The sequence below is a fragment of the Anas acuta genome, chromosome 4, assembly GCF_963932015.1.
Source record: "Anas acuta chromosome 4, bAnaAcu1.1, whole genome shotgun sequence".
Taxonomy (NCBI): domain Eukaryota; kingdom Metazoa; phylum Chordata; class Aves; order Anseriformes; family Anatidae; genus Anas; species Anas acuta.
The window spans coordinates 75,677,302-75,698,808 of NC_088982.1; the positions used below are offsets into that span (position 1 = coordinate 75,677,302).

The window sequence follows — 21,507 nt, forward strand, 5'->3', positions numbered from 1 at the left end:
AACATTTTTAGGGTATAAATCAGCGCTCGTATAGAATATTTTTATTCAGTAATCTCATTCTTTTTAACAAACACAGGCAGCAGAAATTTGAAGTCCTGCCAAGTGTGAGTCAAAAGTAATTTGGGTTCATGCTTATGTGGAAGAGAATAGGCCTTTTGTCTGTAATTGTATATAAGGTCCATAGGGTGACCCCGCATTAGAGAGGATGTAACTGAACAGCCTGTAATTGATGAGGTTTCCATTACCACATAACACAGTGTGCACAGGAATGAGGTCACAGCAAAACCTTTTTTTTAAAGTGTTAAGTATTTTCTTGTACAACAGGATAAATTCATATTATAACGTAGTAAGTACTTCAGTTTCCTGGAACAATTCAATACATAGGTATGAATGTACATGCCTGGGTTATTCAGACATCCATGAAGTGCATTTAAAACTGAAAAGTAAATTGAATCTTGCAAAAGGATGAACACTTTTTGTTTAATAGAGTGAGCGAAAAAAATGCTGAGATAACTGAGATAATTTTGATACATCCAACATAACTGGATGTAATTTTAAAAGTATCATAGTTTTCCACAGGAAAAAAAAGGTTATTTGGGTAGCAATAAAAATATAGAGATATTTGTTTAAATTAAAAATAAAAATACTGCGGTCAGTAGAATAGAGGCTCTAATTCTGCAAATAAGTAACCTCGTTCTTAGTAAGTTAACATCTGCATACTGTAATGTGTCCATGTGCAAAGTAGGCTACACGAGTATGATGTGTAAAACTTTGGATGGCTGAAGAAATAATTCGTCCATGCTGTCGCTCCTATTTCAGTCACACAGAGGAGTATACAAGAGGTCCAACATACAGTCTTGTTTGGGCAGTCGCAGTGTGATGGTGTTTGCAGCAGGAGCAAGCCCCAGGCACACCTTTGTGTTCCTCTCCCCTCTGGGCTGTTTGGCAGACCCCAGGTGTGCTGTGCCATGGAGACACTGCAGCTGAGTGGGGAGCGAGACTCAAGTGCAAGATTCGGTGTACACCAGCACAGCTGTATAAATGCTGCAGAGGTGGTGCTTTATTTCCTGGTGTTTAGAGGAGGAGGTCAATATTACATCGCGTGCTGCAGGCTGTTAACTAGGCGAAAGGTGAGTTTGTGAGGCCGTTCTATAAATAAGCACACGTAAAGAGGAAAGGATATGCTAACAGAGTATTTGGAATGGAAAATGGCATTTGTTAACAGTCTTAAGGATTTGCTAAACAACAGAACTTTAGATGGAACTTTAGTTTCTAATGTGACTACCTTGGATACATATGATTTGGGGCACTTGATTCAGTCAGTCTGTCCTTTAAGGAAGCTCTGTGATACATTCTGTGCTCATACTGGAGAAACAACCCACTTCAAAAGAAAAAAGGATCAGTAGGCAGGCTGCACCTTTGTTAAAATACTTAAAATTTGTTGTTGAAATGTTTAACATCTTGGCTTAGATCTAAGAGAGAGAAGTTGAGAATAAAAAGAGGTTTTTGTTTGTTTGTTTTCATGCTTTCATCATCATACAACATGCATTTCAGATTCTTTTTTCATGTAGAAAGTGGCCTGTATGTTAGTCAACCTACCATGGATGTTGGTCAGCCTACCATGGAACTGGGTGAAGCTTTATGTATGCAAAACACCCCCTGTCAGTGAAGACAACTGTTTCACAGAGCTGAGATACATGACCTTCTACAATTTCCTCTGACATTCGTGCTGTAGAAGGTAGCCTGGTGTAAACAATCATTTATAAATGCAGTTTCTTAAATAAGTTCTTCTCTCATTTGGAATCCAGGTAGTCCTATCACAGTTATTTATGTCTGGAATGGTAGCAGGTACCTTCTCTTTGTTTGGAATGAAAACATTTCCTAGTAATATATCTCAGAATATTGCACTTCATTGTTGTGCAATGAAAAGTGCCTATGAAATGAAAGTCACATAGCACAGAAAGAGAAGTCAACCAGGGCTGGATTGTGCTTTCATCTCTAACCTAACCCTAGTGTCAACTTCCCACTAGCAGCAATGGAACGAGGCATTTCTCGTTTTTCCTGCAAGGATTTCTCTGTTCTGCATGAAATCTTACAGCAATGTGTGTATAATGCATAAACAATTTTTTTTTTCCATCATTTCAAAGGGACGCAAGAATAACTTATGTGCTGAGCTAGAGTTAGATATATGAAATGACCTGTCAAGTATTATTTATCTTAATTAACTTAAGATTCTGTTACTGGGAATGAGAGAGGATAGAGTGAGTCAGAGCCTTATTTTAACAGTTATGCATAAACGTACGTAATGCAAGCATGATACATCCATAATGCAAGTATGGATCTGTAATACATTATCACTAATACACAAATAAAATATAACTAGCTTATTAAAACATATGAAACAAGTATAAAAAGGGGTGGAAAAGATAAATACTTACTGAAGCAGGAATAGTTTTGTCCATGAAGCCATATTTAGCCTATTATAGAGCTTGAATTTCCAAATGTTTTTGATCTTGAAAAGCTGCCAGCACTTCAGATTAGCATAAGCCTTACCATAAGGGCATTTGGTCTACAAATTGAAGTACAAAGCAAGATGTTCCTTTTTGCATCATTCCCGTCCTCTGTATGTATGCAGCTATAATCTGGTCCATATGGTTTATTTATTTATCAGAAAAATATTTTGGGAGGTACCCATTTTTAAAATAAAAATCTGGTTTATACATCCGTAATTTTTATATACACTTCTTCAATGTGATCTTAACTCAACGGATTTGACTTTTAAGACTCTGTAAAATGTCCTGTTAACATAAAAATATTGCTTTTTTTTTTTTTAAAAAAATGAGGTGTTAACATGTTTCAGTACACATTTTCCCGAAGGGACACAGAAGTATCAAACATAATTCCCTAGACATTTACTGTTATATAGGTTTGCTCTCTTGTCCAGCTCCACGTGCTGAAATATAGTTGAAAATGTGAGAAATTTCACATTTGTCCAAAAGTCGTGGTTTTCATCTGTAATTTTTGATCAGAGCACTGAAAGACTTTTTAAAAGATTTCGCTACTGTATATAATTTGAGTTCATTGTATATTAACTTGAAAACAATTAGTCTCACAAAGTTGAAACAAAAAGCAGGATTTTGCCAGTCCTTATTTTCATACACAACTATTTTTTCTATCAAGATTATAAAGACACCTGACCTATCATGGAGGCATTGGTGTCTCTTCTGCTAAGCGTTGCATATTCTTGACTCCCCACTGAAACAGGTGTTTGGTCAATACCGCTCAACTCTAGTCCTTCCTATTTTTAGTGGTTTTGTTTGTTTGGTTTTTAAAGTAACAACTTGATTTTTCTGGATAATGCAATTAAAATTCCATTTCTTGGTTGTTGTTGTTGAGGAAAATTCTGACAGCTGCATTCTCCTATCCTTGGTAGCAGTTCACAACATATGTTCCTGTTTCCCTTATCTAATGAAGGGAAAGCTAAGTAAACCATTTGTACTTACTTGATTCAGGGAGGTTGTGATTTGTAATTAAAAAATTAATCTTGTGCTACCAAGAAGAAATTCTAGAAATTTTAATTCTTCCCTCACACAGGTACTGAAAGCACTTGGAAATAACCAGCACATGTTCATAATACATTTGTTACATATTCTCTTTCGGGTTTGTGTTGGAAACGGTAGGGCTAATTTTAAAATATTTTTTTCTTTCACTTGCGATTTCAATTAGTTGCCAAGTTTCACAGTTAAGAAGTAGAGTGTATTTTATAAGTGTTTATGAACCATGTCCAGTTTGCCATATTAGTTAAGAATTTCTTCAAAATCAGTGAATCTTCTCATGGTAGTGAATAGTTTTTGTATGTTACGAAGACAATCATTAGGTTGCCCACATTCTTTACAATGTTTTAAAATATAAATCTCCATAGCTCCTAGCTTGCTTTCACAAATATACACATATTTTGCTTGAGCAACCATTGCACATTGAACAGTATTTTAAAGTGATACCCAAAGGTGTATTTGCTATTTGTGCCTCCTTTCAACATTTTAGTTGAAATTTTCAAATACAACTACCTAAGTTTTGAAATACATAAGATGAGGATACTGTCTACCAAGTGGGAGGAGATCGTGTATAAAGTGGGACTGACTTTGCACTACTGAACTATGACTTTTGGAGTTGGAACAATGCTGGCATTGTGCAGATCTGTTGTGTGCATTTACGCTTAGATTGTCTTCATTGCTGCAGAATGTGGAAAATGTCTGTCAGGAGCTTTGGGAAGGGCATGGAAGGAAGGTGATGAAGGAAGTGGAAAGAGAAGCCACAATCCACTGCTGATGTTTTGCTGTTGGCAAAACAAACTGCTGTTTTATAGTCCGCATTGTTGACTTTATCATCCCTCATTTTTCCTGAGTTCTGACCGGTGTCCCTTCCTATCTCTCCTGATCCGTCTTGTCCCATCATGATTTCCTCATTGCTATTTTTGATAATGTATTGGCAATGTGGAATTACACATTCCAATTTAATAATTTCATGTTTAGTCATCTTGATTGGGATAATGATTTTTCATTAGGCAAAAAATGAAAATTAAACCCACTGAATTATGAAAACCCAAGGATTTTTGCTATGGATATAGTTATACAAAAGATACGTAGTGACTTCTTAGGTTTTTATGTTGATCTTCTTAGCACACTTTTTTTTTTTTTTTTTGTAAATAAAATAAACACTGTGTACACATTACTTTTTGGATATTAGACTTTTTTTTTCTTTTTTTTTTTTTATATTTTGTCCAATGCATCCTGGTGTGTAACTAAATCCTGCTAGACTAAATACACAGGTTTTATTAAGTAGAAATACTAAGTTTTTAATTGTAAGTTCCCAAAACCTCTTGTTTTTATTATTATTCTTGTCCTGTTTTGGAAACAAGTCTGAGTTTTGCTATTAGTTTCAACAGAATCTTTGTTTGGCCATTAGACATCAAACAAGTAACTCCTGTTCGGAGCTGTAGGAGATGGAGTTGCAGCTCAGATCATGAGTAGTTCATGTTTGCACCTTCTTTTTTCTGTACACGTAGATTTTTCTTCCCGAAGCTTCCTTCCAAATTTCCTAGAACCCAGGAAAAGTAAAAAGCAGCAGAATAACTTACTTCTGTAAGATTTAACTACAAGCCATCTTCTGGAGTAACAGTGTCATTGTTCAGATTTCTTTACTGCCCTCTGTCTGTACATGTGGTTGCACATTTGCTGGGAAAAAAAAAAAGGCACCACTAACAACAACAACAAAAAAAGCTAAGTCAAACAAACATATTGTTTATCCAGATCTTTTTCCTGATCTGGTGCACTGCACAGCCACACAAAAACCAGAACGGGTAGAGAGCTGTCATGAATGTGGAAATAGGGGGCTGTTAGCATGCTGTAAACTTAAATAAGAAAGTATTAACATGTAGATAATGAAAAATGCAGGATTCATAGAAGCAATTAATTGATGATGCTGTAAATGCTCTGAAAAACATGTAAGGAAATGAGAGACTAGAAAAAAAGATAAACAATAAGTTCAGGAATATGTTTGCATATAACCTGTTTATTTTAACTATATTATGCTGATGCAAACTACTCCAGCCTAATTAGCTATGGAGATATGCAGGAAGGCATTAAATAATACTAAAAACAAATGTAAAATGGTAAAGTACTGAGTGTCTGTAACAGATAAGAATGGAATACAAAGACTTCAGACATGAGATTTTCAGTATGCAAAGCTTATACTGTAATGTTCTGTAAATAGCATCATCTGCTCACCTTTATTTTAATTTAGGAACATCAAAACATCTCTGAGACAAAGTAAGGGTAGTATAATCAAATAAAATATGCACCAGTACTTTATTGAAACATAAACTTGTATAGGATTGTTTTATAAGTATTACAGGACACATTTCTGTTTGTAAGATAAAACTGGTAGTATAATTTTAATGTCTTGTGTGAGAAACAAAGGGAAAGAGGAAAAATGATACATAGTATTTTCTCATCTCAGCGCTGATAGATTTAAGTCTGTAAGTTCATATTGACATGTATAGAAAGAAGTTTCTTTGTCATTCAAAGCATAACACTTCTTCACACTTCTTTAACACTTCAAATTATAATAATAAAGACAGCAGATGTCATGTAATTAGATTTATACTGCCCTTGAGGGGAGTGGATCAAATTCTGCTCAGTGTTAGAACGTGTAACATTGCAGTTCTGGCATTTACCAGAGATTTTGCAGCACTGGAGTCCTGCTGCACTCACTGAGGGCTAATTTTTGGGCAGTTTTAAAATGGGAAGGAGGAAATACATATCTAAGTGTAATACAACGTCTATGTGTTTGCAACATAAACCTGCATTCCCTGCGCTCTTCACATTCAATTTTTTTGAGGCATATACACAGACATTTTAGTTAAAAATCCAGTTGTATCTTGACACACTCTCTGAAGGTGTTGGGAAGCCAGTAATGCATGACCTCTCCAAGCAAATTTGGTCTTGGGGGCTCAGGGGACTGATTTGGCTAAAATTCTTTCTAATTTCAAAGGAGGATTGTGATTAGTTTCATGGTTTGTTGAATCTGTGTAGAGACCGTGTTAATCTATTTGATTAAAAACATGGATGTAACTGTATAGTGTGCAAGGTAGCATCTTTGAAATTAGCACCTAAATCCTTACAGTGAAAGGTACCAAGGCACACACCATTATAGCTCCATAAGGAAAACAAACAAACAAAAACACACACACACACAACAACATGCTACAGTGAGGAAGATGAGTTTGGGTCATATTGTGCCAACCTGATTCACATTTAATAGTACTGTATGGTCTATTCTCACTGTATGGTCTATTCTCACTGAAGTCCCAGTGAAACTGGGTGAAACTCAGTGAAACTTCAGTGGAACTCTTAATGGCAGAAGGGATTGTGTGAGCTGCGATGGTGCAGTACAACTGTTTTGTGGCCTCATGAGTGCTGAAATGTCCCAAATGCCCAGATTACACAGGAATTACGGAGCAAATTCACAGTTCTGAGGTCCACGGCTGTATGTGGTTTACCTTAAAGCATATGGACAAGTGGGTACTTAGTTTCTGCAGTAGGTAACCAAAAAAATGAAGTTAGCAAAAGAGAAAAAATGTAAAACAGCTTGCTTTCTCAGCTTTCTCACTTCCCAGCCTCTGCCCTCTCCCTCCCCACCCCCCACCCCCAACTAAATCTTACCTTTTGGTGTAGAAATGAACACAAAGGAAAGAAAGAATGAAGGAGTTTATTTCTGTCACACTAGAAGCTTACAAAAAAAAAAGCTATTGCATGAGCAGAAGCATTTTACAAATGTTAGCATATACAGCTTTGGTGATACAATGGTAAGATTACATATAGTTAACATTAAAAATTCAGTCAGTGGAAGTTCATACGATAGAAGGTATCATAGAACAGCTCAGGTTGGAAGGGGCTCAGGTCTTAAAGCCCATCCAGTTCCCCCCCCCCCTCCCGCCATGGGCAGGGACACCACCCACTAGATCAGGTTGCCCAGAGCCTTGTCCAGCCCAGCCTTGAACACCTCCAGGGATGGGGCATCCACAGCTTCTCTGGGCAACCTGTGCCAGTGCCTCACCACCCTCACAGTGAGGAATTTCCTTCAAGTTGTTAGATGGAAATTTGCTGTACTCCTGTGCAGAGAAGGAACAATATTTGTTCCACTGAGCTGCTTTCAGAGTAGCTGATTTTTCATTTTAATTGTAGCGCTAAAAATGAAACAGGGAGGCTTTTGCTTTTAACTAAAAAATAAAATTAGTAATTTTAAGTGAAACAATTTAATCTTCAAAGTACAATCAAGTAAATAAAAAGCTATACTAATAATCTGAAATGAATTTCTAAATAGGACATCTTGAATTAAAAATATATTCTATGTTTTTCTTAATTTGAAGATTTTGGGGAAAAAATGTTGATTGGAGAAACTTTAAAAAGTGAGGATCATTTTAATTCCCAACAATTTAGCAAATTCAGTGCAAGTTCTTAAAATGTTCTCTTGACCCATCCACATTTTTCAGCAAAAGAAAATTCAGATCAAAAAGCTTCTCCAACTCTACTCCAATGCTGCAGCCCTCCTGGCAATGCTGAACACAGCTTGAAGAAAAGAGAACAATGTTTTGCTCTGAACTTTAAAAAAACTAAATGAGTTTATTCTGTGTATTTTTAAAATATTTCTCTATAAGCTACTCATTCTTGCTGACAAAGTAGGATGAAATATGACACCATGCAAAAGCAAAGAAATGAAATTACCTCTTTCAAACTTCCTTCCTGTAGCCTCTTCCAGCTTTGTAAGAAGGCTGTGATGAGCTGGTCCAGTGGTGCCTGCTCTCATGCAGTGCGCAACATGCAACACCAAGGCTTCATGTTGATTACAAAGGACATATACAATGCTGGATCGAATGGCAATGAAATTTGATCTAGATGAAGTGTGAAATCACAGCACATGTCTGTCAAAATATCCAAACAGCATGGCATAGTGTTTATGAAGGCTCTATTTAGGCTGTGTGTTGCCTTACTGAGGGCAAGTAGTACTGGGCCTAATAAAAACCTCTGTCGGGCTAAGAGATTTTTAAACAAAATGTGAACTACCCTAGGGAGTTTGTCTAGATGCATGGCTGTAGTGCATTTGCAATATGCTCTTAAGGTCAGGTTTGCCATTTTGTAGAGACACAGCTTAAGGCACAGCCACAGTCACAGCTGTTATGGATATACTTGCTTATTCAAAATGGACCCCAAAATTGAAGATGCCAACTTTCAAAGATGTTTTTAAGGAGATAGATCCAGGTACTTGACTAGAAACATGGGAAAAGGGGCATGCGATAGGAAGAGCCTATGATTATTCCATGCTAACAATTTCCTGTTTGTCTGATCTAAGATGGAACATTCTCTTTTATTTAATTTATTTGGACCATTAACTGCTTTTAATTAAGTAATTTATAGCGCATTTAGTTGGGCATTATTTTGAGGTTTGAAATGTGAAGAATTATTAAGGTGAGAATAGTGATAAAATAAGCAACTTGGGCCTACTTCTCTTCAATTTTTATAACCATTTGTACTGGCGCAAAATAAACAAGATTTTTTTTTTTTTTTTGCTAAATTGAATAGATTAGGCTTGAATAGATGTCAATAAAACACAAATCCCAAATTGCTTTGAAATTCTACCATTATTTGGTAGTGTTCTATAAATAATTTATAGTGCTATAAATGGTTAAACAAAGTAGCATAGAAAGTCTGCTAGAAGCTGGAACTAGATACCAGTGTGATGGAAGACAGGATTAGAATTGTATCAACAATAGAAATAATTAAAAACATAGGATACAGTTCAGTAGAGAGAAGTGAAGGATAAGATAATCAGGAATAACCAGATAAACAAAAAGAGGATTAGAAAACAATTGGTTTCTTAAATCTGAAGGAGCAAATCTGGGTAATGGATCAGAGCTGAATGAACTTTAACAAAACCATTTGCTGCAAAAATGAGGAAACCTGCACTGATATTCCTGAACAGGTCTGGAGCCTACAGTGCATACTACACCAGGTCTGTATTTCCTACAGCATTGCAGCTGAATGCCTCATTTTGTAAATAGCCATTTGAGAAAGAGTTGACTCGATCAGATGAGACTGCAGGAGGGAAAGAGATCAGAAGTCTCTGTCCACAAAACAGTAGAGTGACAAGAAATACAGCAGCAGTCTTCCCAGACAGCATAGACTGTTGGAGAAGAGAAACAAATTCTGAATGCTCGTGGTGAGCAGAATGAAGTATATTTCTCTTGTAGTCTGTATAAAAAGTAGCAGTTATAAATTCCAGCAACAAATATTCAGACTGCAGAGGAGGCAAAAAAAAATCTAACTGTAAGTACCATGAAGTCTGGCATGGATTGCCCAGGTATGTTGATGCATCTCTAGCACTGCATGTTTGTAGGTTTGACACAATGTTAGGGATGGCATTAGACAATTTGATTAGTTCTTTTTGATGATTCCATGGTAAGGTTCAAGGCCATAGGAAAAAAAAAAAAAAAAAAAGACCACAGATTGAAGTTCAGAGGCCCAAAAGTGTGGTGTGCACAGAAAATAAAGGCAAGGAACATCCTGCAAAAATATAGGCTTTTAATTTGGAAGCAGTGTATGTATATAGCACAACATTTTCTATAGCTATTAGTGTTTGTAAAGATTAGCTTGTCTTAGCAACCAGTTCTAAAAATGGAATGCAAGCTCACACTACCTTCATCATATCACATCCAGGAGGAAGTGATTTTGTTACTGTGCAGGCACTTCCACTGTATTCATTACAGCCAACTGTATCAAATAAGCGTGCAATAGTATGGGATGGCATTTCCTTTTCCATAACATTTCCATAGATAGGAGAGCGTAGCTAGTAATGTATTCTCTAAGGAGATAATAAATCACCTCTTGGGATTTTTTTAACAGTTAAGATCTCCATCATTTTCCTATGATATGCAATCACTGGGAAACGTGGATGTTAGAAGTGTTGCTTCTGCATTAGTCCGCAGTGTTCTAATTTCCTTTTCCTCATGTATCTGTCTCTGTTTCACGTGCGATCTGCATAATGTCATTGGTGTGGATACTATCCAGGAAGGAGAGTGACCGGCTTGTAGCGTGGAACTGGGATGGCTCCTGGCACCAAGGTACCTGGCGAGGAACACCACGCGCTGTGTAACAGAGCTGAGGGTCACTGTGCAGCCGTGGTGCCCACATCTTTTGGTCCAACAATTCCAGGTAAAAATGGTCCATATCATCGAGGCCCTGGGGCGCGTCCAGAGCCGGGCACCGAAGCTGGTGAGGGGTCTGCAGCACAAGGCCTGTGAGGAGCAGCTGAGGGAGCTGGGGGTGCTCGGGCTGGAGGAGAGGAGGCTCAGGGGCGACCTCATTGCTCTCTGCAACTGCCTGGAAGGAAAGGGTGGGGAGCTGGGGGCGGCCTCTGCTCACAGGGAGCTGTGCCAGGAGCAGAGGGAACGGCCTCGAGCTGTGCCAGGGGAGGGCCAGGCTGGCAATGAGGAGCCATTTCTGCCCAGAAGGAGCAGGCAGGCCTTGGGGCGGATTGCCCAGGGAGGTGGGGGAGTCACCGCCCCTGGGGGTGTTCAGGGAGAGGCTGGACGCGGTGCTTGGGGACACGGTGCTGGGGGACACGGTGCTGGGGGACACGGTGCTGGGGGACACGGTGCTTGGGGCGGCGCTGGTGGCAGGAGGCGGCTTCTCCCGCCCGCCTCGCCCTGCCTCTCTGCTTCCAGGCCCCGCTGCCCTCAACCGACATGGCCGCGGCCGCTCCTCCGCCACGGCGCTGCCCCATTGGCAGAGGGGGTGGAAGTGACGCGCGGTGGGGATCCCGGCGGCGCGGCGCGGCGCGGCACAGGGCGGCCCGGCGGGGATGAACAGCCGCCTGCAGGAGATCCGCGAGCGGCAGAAGCTGCGCCGGCAGCTCCTGGCCCAGCAGGTACCGACGGGCACTGCCCGCCCCGCCCCGCCCCTTCCCTGCCCCGCACTCCCCCCACGCGCAGCGCCAGGTGCGGCCGTGCCGTTAACGGTCGGCGGCGGCCGTTGGCGCTGGGAGCGGGGCGCGGGGCGGCGGGGACCGGCAGGGCCTCGGGGCGGTGACCCGGGAGTCAGCTTGTGCCACCTCTCCTCCAGCTGGGAGCCGAAAGCGCGGACAGCATCGGCGCCGTGCTGAACAGTAAGGATGACCAGCGGGAGATCGCCGAGACCAGGGAGACGTGCCGGTCAGTATGGGCCTGCCCCCGCCGGCAGCAGGCAGCGCGCGGTGCTCTGTAACGCTGGCAAACGGCTGGGGGGGTCGCTCTGCGGGCAGCAAAGTGGGAGCATGCCGCTCACGGATAAACATGGAAGTCGGGGTGAAAGGCAGCGCGTTAATATTTCCTGGGGTGCATCAAGCACGGCATCGCTAGTAGGTCGAGGGAGGTGATTGTCCCGCTCTACTCTGCGCTGGTGCGGCCTCACCTCGAGTACTGTGTGCAGTTCTGGGCACCACAGTATAAAAAGGACATGAAACTGTTGGAGAGTGTCCAGAGGAGGGCTACGAAGATGGTGAAAGGCCTGGAGGGGAAGACGTACGAGGAACGGCTGAGGGCACTGGGCCTGTTCAGCCTGGAGAAGAGGAGGCTGAGGGGAGACCTCATCGCAGTCTACAACTTCCTCGTAAGGGGGTGTCGAGAGGCAGGAGACTTTTCTCCATTAACACCAGCGACAGGACCCGCGGGAACAGGGTTAAGCTGAGGCAGGGGAAGTTTAGGCTTGACATCAGGAGGGGGTTCTTCACAGAGAGGGTGGTTGCACACTGGAACAGGCTCCCCAGGAAAGTGGTCACTGCACCGAGCCTGACTGAATTTAAGAAGAGATTGGACTGTGCACTTAGTCACATGGTCTGAACTTTTGGGTAGACCTGTGCGGTGTCAAGAGTTGGACTTGATGATCCTTAAGGGTCCCTTCCAACTCAGGATATTCTATGATTCTATGATTCTAATCACTCGCATCCGAACTCTTAATGAGATGTGTGTTTGTTTAGTCAAAACCTCTAACATCAGTTCACAAATCAAGGCTCTTCTTGTGTTAGAAAGTTACTGTGAAGCTGAACTGAGGTGTTATTTTAGGCTATGCTGCCTGTGCTGTCCCACAGCTCTCACTAAGAGCAGTTACAGTGCAGTTTAGTTTAAAAGTTCTTACGGTTTGAGAGACGGGTTCAGTTAAAAACCAGGATGGAGTAGCTGGTGCTTATTGATTCTCACATGTAAGTAATGCAGATTTTTGTGTGTGAGCAGGCCCAATTTGTGATAGGTACTGCCTCAGCATAAGCTGTACCTGTTAGAACAGGAGAACAAGGAGACGAGGTAGCTGTTGTCAGGAGTCCTATCACTAGGAAGTTGTACTTGTGTCAAGTATTCTGAGAGGGGAACAACTTCCCCTATGTGAAGTTTCAGAAGCACTTCAAACTAATGGAAGCAGGCAGCTAAGACAGATCTTCAGCGATATCAGAAATGTTCTCTCTGTAGTGTCAGAAGCTATTTTATATGAGGATTTTTATGCATGTTTTTAGGGCTTCTTATGATACCTCTGCTCCAAACGCAAAACGCAAATATCCAGATGAGGGAGAAGCTGATGAAGAAGAGATTGAAGAGTATAAGGTAAGACAAAAAGGAAAAAGTGACTTTTTTTTCTCTGGTGCTCATGCTTCCCTGAGAGGCTCAAGAAAGTGTGTGTATGTGTACACGTATAAATACAAATAAATGGGATATGTATAGGTTCTTTAAATACTCATGAGGGCTGAAGTAGTTGCTAAGCCATTCTCCATCATATTAGAAAAGTCATGGTGGTAGGGTGAAGACCCCAGCAACTGGAGAAAAGGGAATATTACACCAATTTTTAAGAAGGGTTATAAGGAGAACTTGGGAACTACTGAGCAGTCAGCATCACCTCCGTGCCTGGTGAGATCATGGAACAGATCCTCCTGGACGTTACAATAAAACGTGTGGAAGACAGGGAGGTGACCAATCTAGCAGCCTTTTGCAGTGGAGTGACTGCATCAATGGACAAGAGAAGAGGTACTGATGTCATCTACCTGCATTTCTGTAAAGCTTTTGATACAGTTTTCCACAGTATTGTTGCAACTAAATTGGGGTGATGTGGGTTTGATAGATGGGCTGCTAAAGAGTATATGATTGTCTGCATGGCCGTGTCTGGAGAATTATAGTCCAACGGGAAGCCACTAATTAGAGTGGTGCCCCCCAAGGGTCTGTGCTGGGGCCAGCGCTACTGAATACTTTTATCAGTGATGTAGATGGTAGGATTGAATGTACCTGCAGCAGGTTTGTGGGTCATAGCAAGCTGAGTGGCGCAGTTGATACGTGAGAGGGAAGGGATGCCATCCAGAGGGACCTCGTGGACTTCCCGAAGTTCACCGTGGCCAAGTGTAAGGTCCTGCACCCGGGCTAGGGCAATTCCCGATGTCAGTGTAGAGATTGAGAGCAGCCCTGCAGAGAAGGACTTGGGTTACTGGTGGAAGAAAAGTTAGATATGAGCCAGCACTGTGCGCTTGCAGCCCCAAAAGCCAACCATACCAGGGGCTGCACAAAAAGCAGCCTGGCCAGCAGGGCAAGGGAGACAATTCTTATCCTCTGCGCTGTTCTTGTAAAACCCTACCTGGAACAATGCATCCAGTTCAAGATGCATCCACAGTACAAGAAGAACGTGGATGTGCTAAAGTGGGACCAGAGGAATGCCACAAAAGTGATCAGAGGGTTGGAGCACCTCTCTTAAAAAGGGTTGAGAGAATGGGAGTCGTTCAGCATGGACAAGGCCTCTGGGGAGACCTTGTAGCAGCCTTTCAATATATAAAGGTGGCTTTTAAGAAGGTGGGAGAAAAACTTTGTAGCAGAGTATGTGGTGATGGGACAAGGGGCAGCAGTTCTAAACTGAAAGAGGGTAGACGTAGGTTAGTTGTGAGGAAGAAATTTTTTCGTGATGAAGATAGTGAGGCACTGGAACAGGTTCCACAGAGAAGCTGGCAATGCCCTATCCTTGGAAGTGTTCAAAGTCAGGTTGGGTGAGGCTGTGAGCAACCTGGTCTAGCAGGTGTCCCTGTCCATGGCATGGCATTAGACTAGATGATCTTCAAGGTCCCTTTCAACCGAAACCGTTGTATGACTTCTGTGATACGTCCTTCAGTAACATCTTCCTTGGTATTTTCCACTGCAAAGACCTTAGCCAGCATGTTTCTCTCCAGATGTGCTTTAGGTACGTTGCATTGGATGCTCACCAGAACCTGCTGTTTGGAAGTTCATTTAGCACTGCTCCTTGGAGAAGGTGGGTTCAGGTGGTAGTGCCCACAGGGAATGACAGAGTGCCACTGCTGGTTGTCTTGTGTGGGAAGGAGTGGTAAAATGTGCATGGCTACACAAAAAAATCTCGAGCAAAATTTGTGTCAGAAGAAAAGCCTGCACGGGTCATTAGATGAGGTATGGGGAAGCTGAGGGTGTCTTCCAGCCTCCCTGCCAAGTGCAAAATAATGCTGTGTTGTATGAAAGGACGAATGAAGGGATCTTAAGGGAGGGCTAGTATGAGGCTTGGTTCAGGGTATACCTTAAGTGTCAAAAATAACCAGGAAAAGTTCAGTTGGGGTGGAAAAAAAAGCCTCCATGGTCATTGAAAAATGAGTGGTTGTCAAACTCTCATGCCCTTCATTTTTCAAATAATCTTCCAAGTGCTGTTTGATAGCTCTCTTGTTTCATATCTAATGTAGTACTTTGGCTAACATAGCAGAGGAAGGAGGTTAAACAAAAGAACAATTATGATACAGCTGTCTTTCTAATTTGCTTTGTATCTTGTTGCAGCAAGTGTCTTCCCTCTCCTTTTTTTTTTTTTTCTTGTCCTCATAATCTTGCTTCTGTGATTATGTAGAATCAAGCTCAGTTTATTTACGAGATATATAATGTCTGTTGTTCCCCTGGACACCTAAAAATAGATACATTTATTTTTTTAAAGTAAGGTTACATTTGTCTTCAGTTTTATTAAGCTTTCAATAGTACTGTCTTATTAAAACCAGAAGTAGATGTATGACAGGACATTTTGGATGGCTAAGTGTTGAGGTCTATCTGTAAGTAGAAAGACATTTCTTTTTTAATGTGCTAAGTGGTAGTCTGTAGATCATGTTTAGCAAACCAATTAAATCACTGTCTCGAAAGGATTTTCAGAGTGCACGCAATATTTGTGAAGTGCTCATGAGCACATGGTCACATGTGATCGGTTCATATTTCTTTATACCTTATCCATTTTTCACCAAGTATGTGGTTAAACAATTTTTTGTGTGTAGGTGTGATATATGTGGCTAAGTCACTTCAGTTGTGTTTAGCATATGAATCTTGTCATTAACATGGAGAAACTTACCCTGAGGTGGGCTGTAACCACTTACGGGGGGGTCAAGCTCTTGCTATATTGTTGGAATTGGAAAAATAGTAATGCTATCTCAGATCAACTTCAATCTGGCCGATGAATAGATTTATGGAACATGAAATGCACAAGTTGAAAATCTATAATGGAGCCAACAACTGCTTTTTGCAGACACTGTTAATTCCATTTTGGCAAGGAGATAAGAACATGGTAAAATCCTGTGTGTTTATATAACCTTTTTGTTAGTACTTTGAGCAAGTTTAAATCTAGTCTTGTAATATGAACTAGTCTAAAAATCTAAATACTTAGGTTATCAGGCCTGATTGGATTGAACTTAATGAATGTTAGAAGAAGCAATAGTAGCCTTAGCTACCAGCATTACAGACAAATTTTACAAAAGTATCCATTTTGTTAGTAAAATTAGAGGTAAATATTTCTGACGGAAAGTGACTGGTACATCTGTACAACCCTGACTTGCTGAATTGTTGGGTTCTGCATGAGGCAGCCAGTCAGTCCTTTGTAGGCTTTTTGATTATTGGGGGGAAGTCTAAGAGCAGGATTTGTTGTGAAATTTGTTTGTTGAAGAAAATCTGTTTGTTGAAGTGTGTTAATCTCAGCCAGTTAGGAACTTCTGAAGCAAAGAAATGGGTTTTTGTTTGTTTGTGGTAGAATAAATGTTAAGTTATGGTGGTGGTTTTTAATAAGCTTTTGTCTCGTGAAAATAAAGGGCTATGTAGTGAAAAAGCAGATGGGATGTTTTTCTTGGTAAAATGCCAGGATTTCTTTTTATGGATGAAAGAGTCAAAAACTTGTCTACTACAAGTAGAGGGGAAAAAAAGAAAAAGAAAATGACCACGGACCCAGAGACGAGGCTGTGTTGAGTCCTGTCCATAGGTCTGAGACATTTCCATTCTTGATTCTTTTGATTATTTGGAAAAAACAAAACTCAAATGTAAGGAGTTTTTGCTCTTATATCAGTATTTTGTAAATTGTTGCATCTGAAGTATTATGTTTGTTTAATTTAATGTCTCCCGATTAAATGTTAGTCTGCATGAAAAGTTCTTTTTGAAATTTGTTAAAATCCCAAATTTATAATCAACTTTTTATGTCACAAGAATGTTGTGAACTGGAAGGAGATGGAGCAGTTAAATGAGGCGGGATCTTCATTGATTGGTAGTCTGTGGTGTTAAGACAACTCCTTTGCATCTCAGTTTTATCATGTCCTCAATTTGACACTCGTATATTTTTAGCAGTGCTAGCTGTCTGACAGTGTAAAATACAGTATTCTTTTCATAAAGAAGAAAGGGAAGGCAGAAGGGGGTATTCTTCACAAAACTAGAAGAAATCTATTGTAGAGCCTAAAAGAAAACAGATCCTTCTGTCTGATCCACAAAGCTGACTTTACAAGTACCAGAATCACAGTAGGATAGAGAAATAGAGCATGCAAAAAGAATAAAAGTTTAGTGGAGACGAAATCAAAGTAAAAGACTATTTTCTATTAAACCTTTGTAGGTCTTTCAAGCTGCCACAGTAGCATCCAGCTGCATGTGAAGCTCCTCACTGTCTTAGTTGCATGTCATGGAGCAGTCTGCTTGTCCAGCTGCCCGCTGGCAGATTGACTTCTGCCTGGGAGCTGGGCTCTGCACTGCACACCACAGAGACGGGGGATGTGGGACAAATGCTTCACTAGCAAAAACGAATAGTGGAGATTTTAAGGTCAGAGGGTTCAGCTGTGGTTCTGAAGAACTTGTACAGTACTTGTGTTTTTGTCAAACCATAACAGTTGTGCCAGGATTAGTTTGAGCTCCCTAGCCTGTAACTGAAAGTGGTGGGTACTAAGACTAGGCTATCTGCTGCCCCTCCCAGCGTGGCTGCAGGCTTCTGGGAGCTGTGATGCTCCATCTCTCCCCTTCCCCAGATGTAAACTTCATCAGTTTTGCTTGTACCTGTATAAATGTCTGCTGTCAACAGTGTCCTGTGGCAAAGAGGCCCAGAGTTTTACCTTTTTGCTAAGTACAGTATTACACATCCTTCGAATTTGCTGTCTGCAAGCCTGATTTGATACTTTTTTTTTCACTTGGTTTCTGCAAGCAGTGGTCTGTGAGCTTGGAATGCCTCCTTGTCATTGTTCGGGATGCCGAAATAATCTTACTCTGTTGAATCTTCCTAATTGCATAATGTATCTTTAGTCATCTGAAAAAACTGCATTTAAAAATTGTGGTTAGCTTTTGTTTCCCCAACTTAGCAACAATAAAATTTGTAAATCCAGTACAAGAACGTCCTATCTTGGACTGTTGTTAATATCATTCTGTATCTGTTTATATTGTGCTTTGCCATTGGAAAGTTGATATGTTTTTTCTTTGCAGCTGCAAGATTATGTTTTTATTTATTATAAAGGCATAAAGAGGGCTGGCATGACTCAGAAGTAGGTATCTAACAAGTGCTTACCACCAGAAGGCTAAGATTTAGAGGAAAATGGGAGAGGGAAAACAGGTGTTATCTTAGGATCACACAAGCAGAATTTAGTAAAACTTGAGCTTTCTGCTTTTTTTGTTTTTCCCCTGAATAGCACTTGCTGATGTTTGCTGTTCGTTCAATTTACTTGTAAATACTACTGCTATTTCTGATAATAATATTTTTTGGGGGAAGGCATCTGGTTAAGGAAGACAAAAAAAAAAAAGTCTGTCGCCCTAAGTTACTCTTTTTATCTAACAAAGTAACTGGGGAGATGGGGAAGAGAGGGAAAAGTCTCTGACCTGTTAATTTTGTGAGGCGTTTCAGAAGTTGGTTCTAAGCTCCAGCTTGGAAAGAACACAGAACTTACATGTATTTCACAATTTTAACAGCTGGAGGGATCAAAACAGGGAGAACAACTTCTTGTTTTGTTTTTTTTTTTGACAAACAGCTTATTTACTATAGGGTAAATGCAAAGATAGTAAGAGCCTCTTCTATGCATCTTTTGAATTAACGTGTGGTGGTGGGGGGGAGTTGTTTTCTAAGAGAAATCTGTCTTTCTTAAGAAATTAAATGTCTATCTTAAAACGTCTTTTCTTTGTATTTCAGCCTTGACACAGCTTTTCTCATACAAAGCAGTATATTAACTGATTAAGTTTTCTGTTGTAATCAGCAGTGTATGAAAGAGTATGTGAATCCTACTCAAATATGATAGATGATGTTATTCACTGGTTCTCCATTTTTATTTACATATAATGGACTCTTTCAGAATGAACAGAAAAAACAAAGTGACATGGAGAGTCTCTTTTGTTTCTGTACTCTATGAATACTGCATTGGAAGTTCAGAGTGTGTCAGTGTGACAGATCTCCGAACTCAAGAAATCTGTTGAATGGACAATTGGTGACATTAACTAGGGAAGAAATTGTGATAAAATTCCTCCTTCCTGCTCATTGTGAGACTGACAAGTAGGAAGTTGAAAGTTACTTTTCAAAAAAGTCCAAATGAAATGTGATTTTGTACCATGTAGTGTTTCTTCATGGTGTGGACTATAACAGATCTATACACGTATAGCGAGATGGTTTCAGCTGCTAAGGTGAAAAAGATTGTACTAATGAAGAACTTCAAAAAAATCTATACCTCACTTTAGTTCAATGAGTGAAAAAATGTTGGGACAAAAACTGAAGTTCTACACCTTGGTGTCTAGAAATGAGTGGTTTCTTATTTTAGTCACCTGACCCCTTTTCAGTAACCCTGTCATCAGTGGTGAGAGGCAGAGCTTTTTGGCAACAGGTTATTTCCTCCTTCACCCCCGATACAAAACTGTTCTTGAACCATTCATGATGCACTGTTACAAGAGACTTATGTTTGTAAACAGCTCGCTCAATTCATTAAGAAGCAGAATCATAACAAGGAGAGATACAGCATGATCTTATGCACCTCTAAAATCTGCTTTGTTTCCCAGGATGAAGTAGAGCTGCAGCAAGATGAAGAGAACCTGCCCTACGAAGAAGAGATTTACAAAGATTCCAGTACCTTTCTGAAGGTGAGCAGTTTGTGCAATTAGAACTCTAGTCAAAGACGGTGTAGCTGTGTTAGACTGTTTCAGCAATTTATTATATTTGAAACACAGCCTTAAAGGTTGAAGTAATAAACTGAAATTCAGAGTGACAGTGAGCAGTAGTAATGGGGAGTCTGATTTGGGAGGAAGAATGCGACAGTCTCCAATACAGAGACTTTGTCTTGGCTTACAAAGGCATGTTGAAAAAAAAAACACGTTACTTTCTCTTTTATCAGACTAATGCATGCAGTGTCTGTGTTTAGTTATATCACTGTAGTTCTCACTGAAATCCTTTTGTTCTCTAGGGTACTCAGAGCTTAAATCCCCACAATGATTACTGCCAGCATTTTGTGGATACAGGACACAGACCCCAGAACTTCATCAGAGATGTTGGTATGTCATACTAACTGATTGATATTACTTCATTTTCTTCACTAGCACTTTGTTTTTTTTCCTTTCTTGATTTCTCACGGTTACTGGAAAATGTAGATATGCATGTATGTACTTCATTGTTTTGTCCCTCTGTGCATACATATCAATGTATAAATTCATGTGAATGATTTTTTTTTAATCGTTTAGGAGAATATTAACCAGTCTATCTTGGGATTTTATTTGAAAGTATTTAACCAAGAAAATATTCTTAAAACTAAGCTTGATGAGGTAGATGAGTTTAATGAGCAGATTTTGAAGCCTTTGGAAATGTAACTGACTGACTTGTAGTTCAGCTGTTCCTGGGATGTATTGTCTCCAAGAACGCATGTAGAGTACAGATAATACTGAAGTATTCAAAGCAGTAAGCAATATGGATAATATTTACCAGCTAAAGTTTGTAACTTCTGACAACTCATTAGAAGTCCCAATACATTACTGCGTTTAGAGGATGTAATTTTTTAAGTTCATGTTTATCGGACCATTTAAGGACTTGTTCTTGAATTCTTAATTTATTAAGCCCAAATTTAATAGTTCCAAAATCGAGGGTCCTGTTTGGTCCTGTTTCTCAGAATGGGTGCATAGTGGTTACGTGCTTTAAAACAAGGCAGGACACTTCCCTGTTTACAGCTGTATGCAACATTTTATTCAGCCCGTATTTTATCATGATTACAATTGTCAGGGAAAGAATGGTGTGTATATAGGTGCCAGCCTAAAAAGGGGTTGTTTGCCTATCGACGCAGTTGGTATTAGTTTTTCTTCTCTCTATTTTGTGAATGCTTCTGTAAAGCACATCAGGTTATTTAGTATTAAAACTGTTTTGACTCAGTTATTTAAAAAATATCTTAATTTAAAAAATACCTGGGCCTCACAGTTACACACTTGAGGTAGTTGTACATTATTATTGGAACTGAATATGTAAAGAGTGGATACCAGCCCATGTTATTTACTCTAATTTCTGTGCTGCATAAAGAATGGCATATTGGTTAGCGTAAGTCTTCTGCGTGAATGCTGAGACTGCTTGGGTGCTAGTTCAAAATTGGATGCTCTGCCATAAAAAGCTCTAGGGGAGGTAGTGGTCCCGTAATACCGGGGAGAGACACTTAGCATCCTAGAGA

The 21,507-nt window shown here is 40.2% G+C and overlaps 1 protein-coding gene across 4 annotated transcripts in view; it reads left to right on the forward strand.

Moving 5' to 3' along the window:
* Positions 1-882: 882 nt before the first annotated feature.
* Positions 883-21,507, forward strand: part of METTL14 (methyltransferase 14, N6-adenosine-methyltransferase non-catalytic subunit) — a 35,155-nt gene continuing 14,530 nt past the window's right edge. Inside the window, exons 1-7 of one of the 4 annotated variants that reach the window (XM_068682150.1) lie at positions 883-1,130; positions 10,626-10,769; positions 11,282-11,484; positions 11,679-11,767; positions 13,099-13,186; positions 19,865-19,945; positions 20,266-20,353. In XM_068682150.1, coding sequence (XP_068538251.1) covers positions 11,419-11,484; positions 11,679-11,767; positions 13,099-13,186; positions 19,865-19,945; positions 20,266-20,353 — 412 coding nt within the window. In that variant the 5' untranslated portion in view covers positions 883-1,130; positions 10,626-10,769; positions 11,282-11,418. Of the gene's footprint in view, positions 1,131-10,625; positions 10,770-10,872; positions 11,485-11,678; positions 11,768-13,098; positions 13,187-19,864; positions 19,946-20,265; positions 20,354-21,507 lie in introns of those variants that run through there. The other 3 variants (XM_068682152.1, XM_068682151.1, XM_068682149.1) reach the window with 3 other exon arrangements.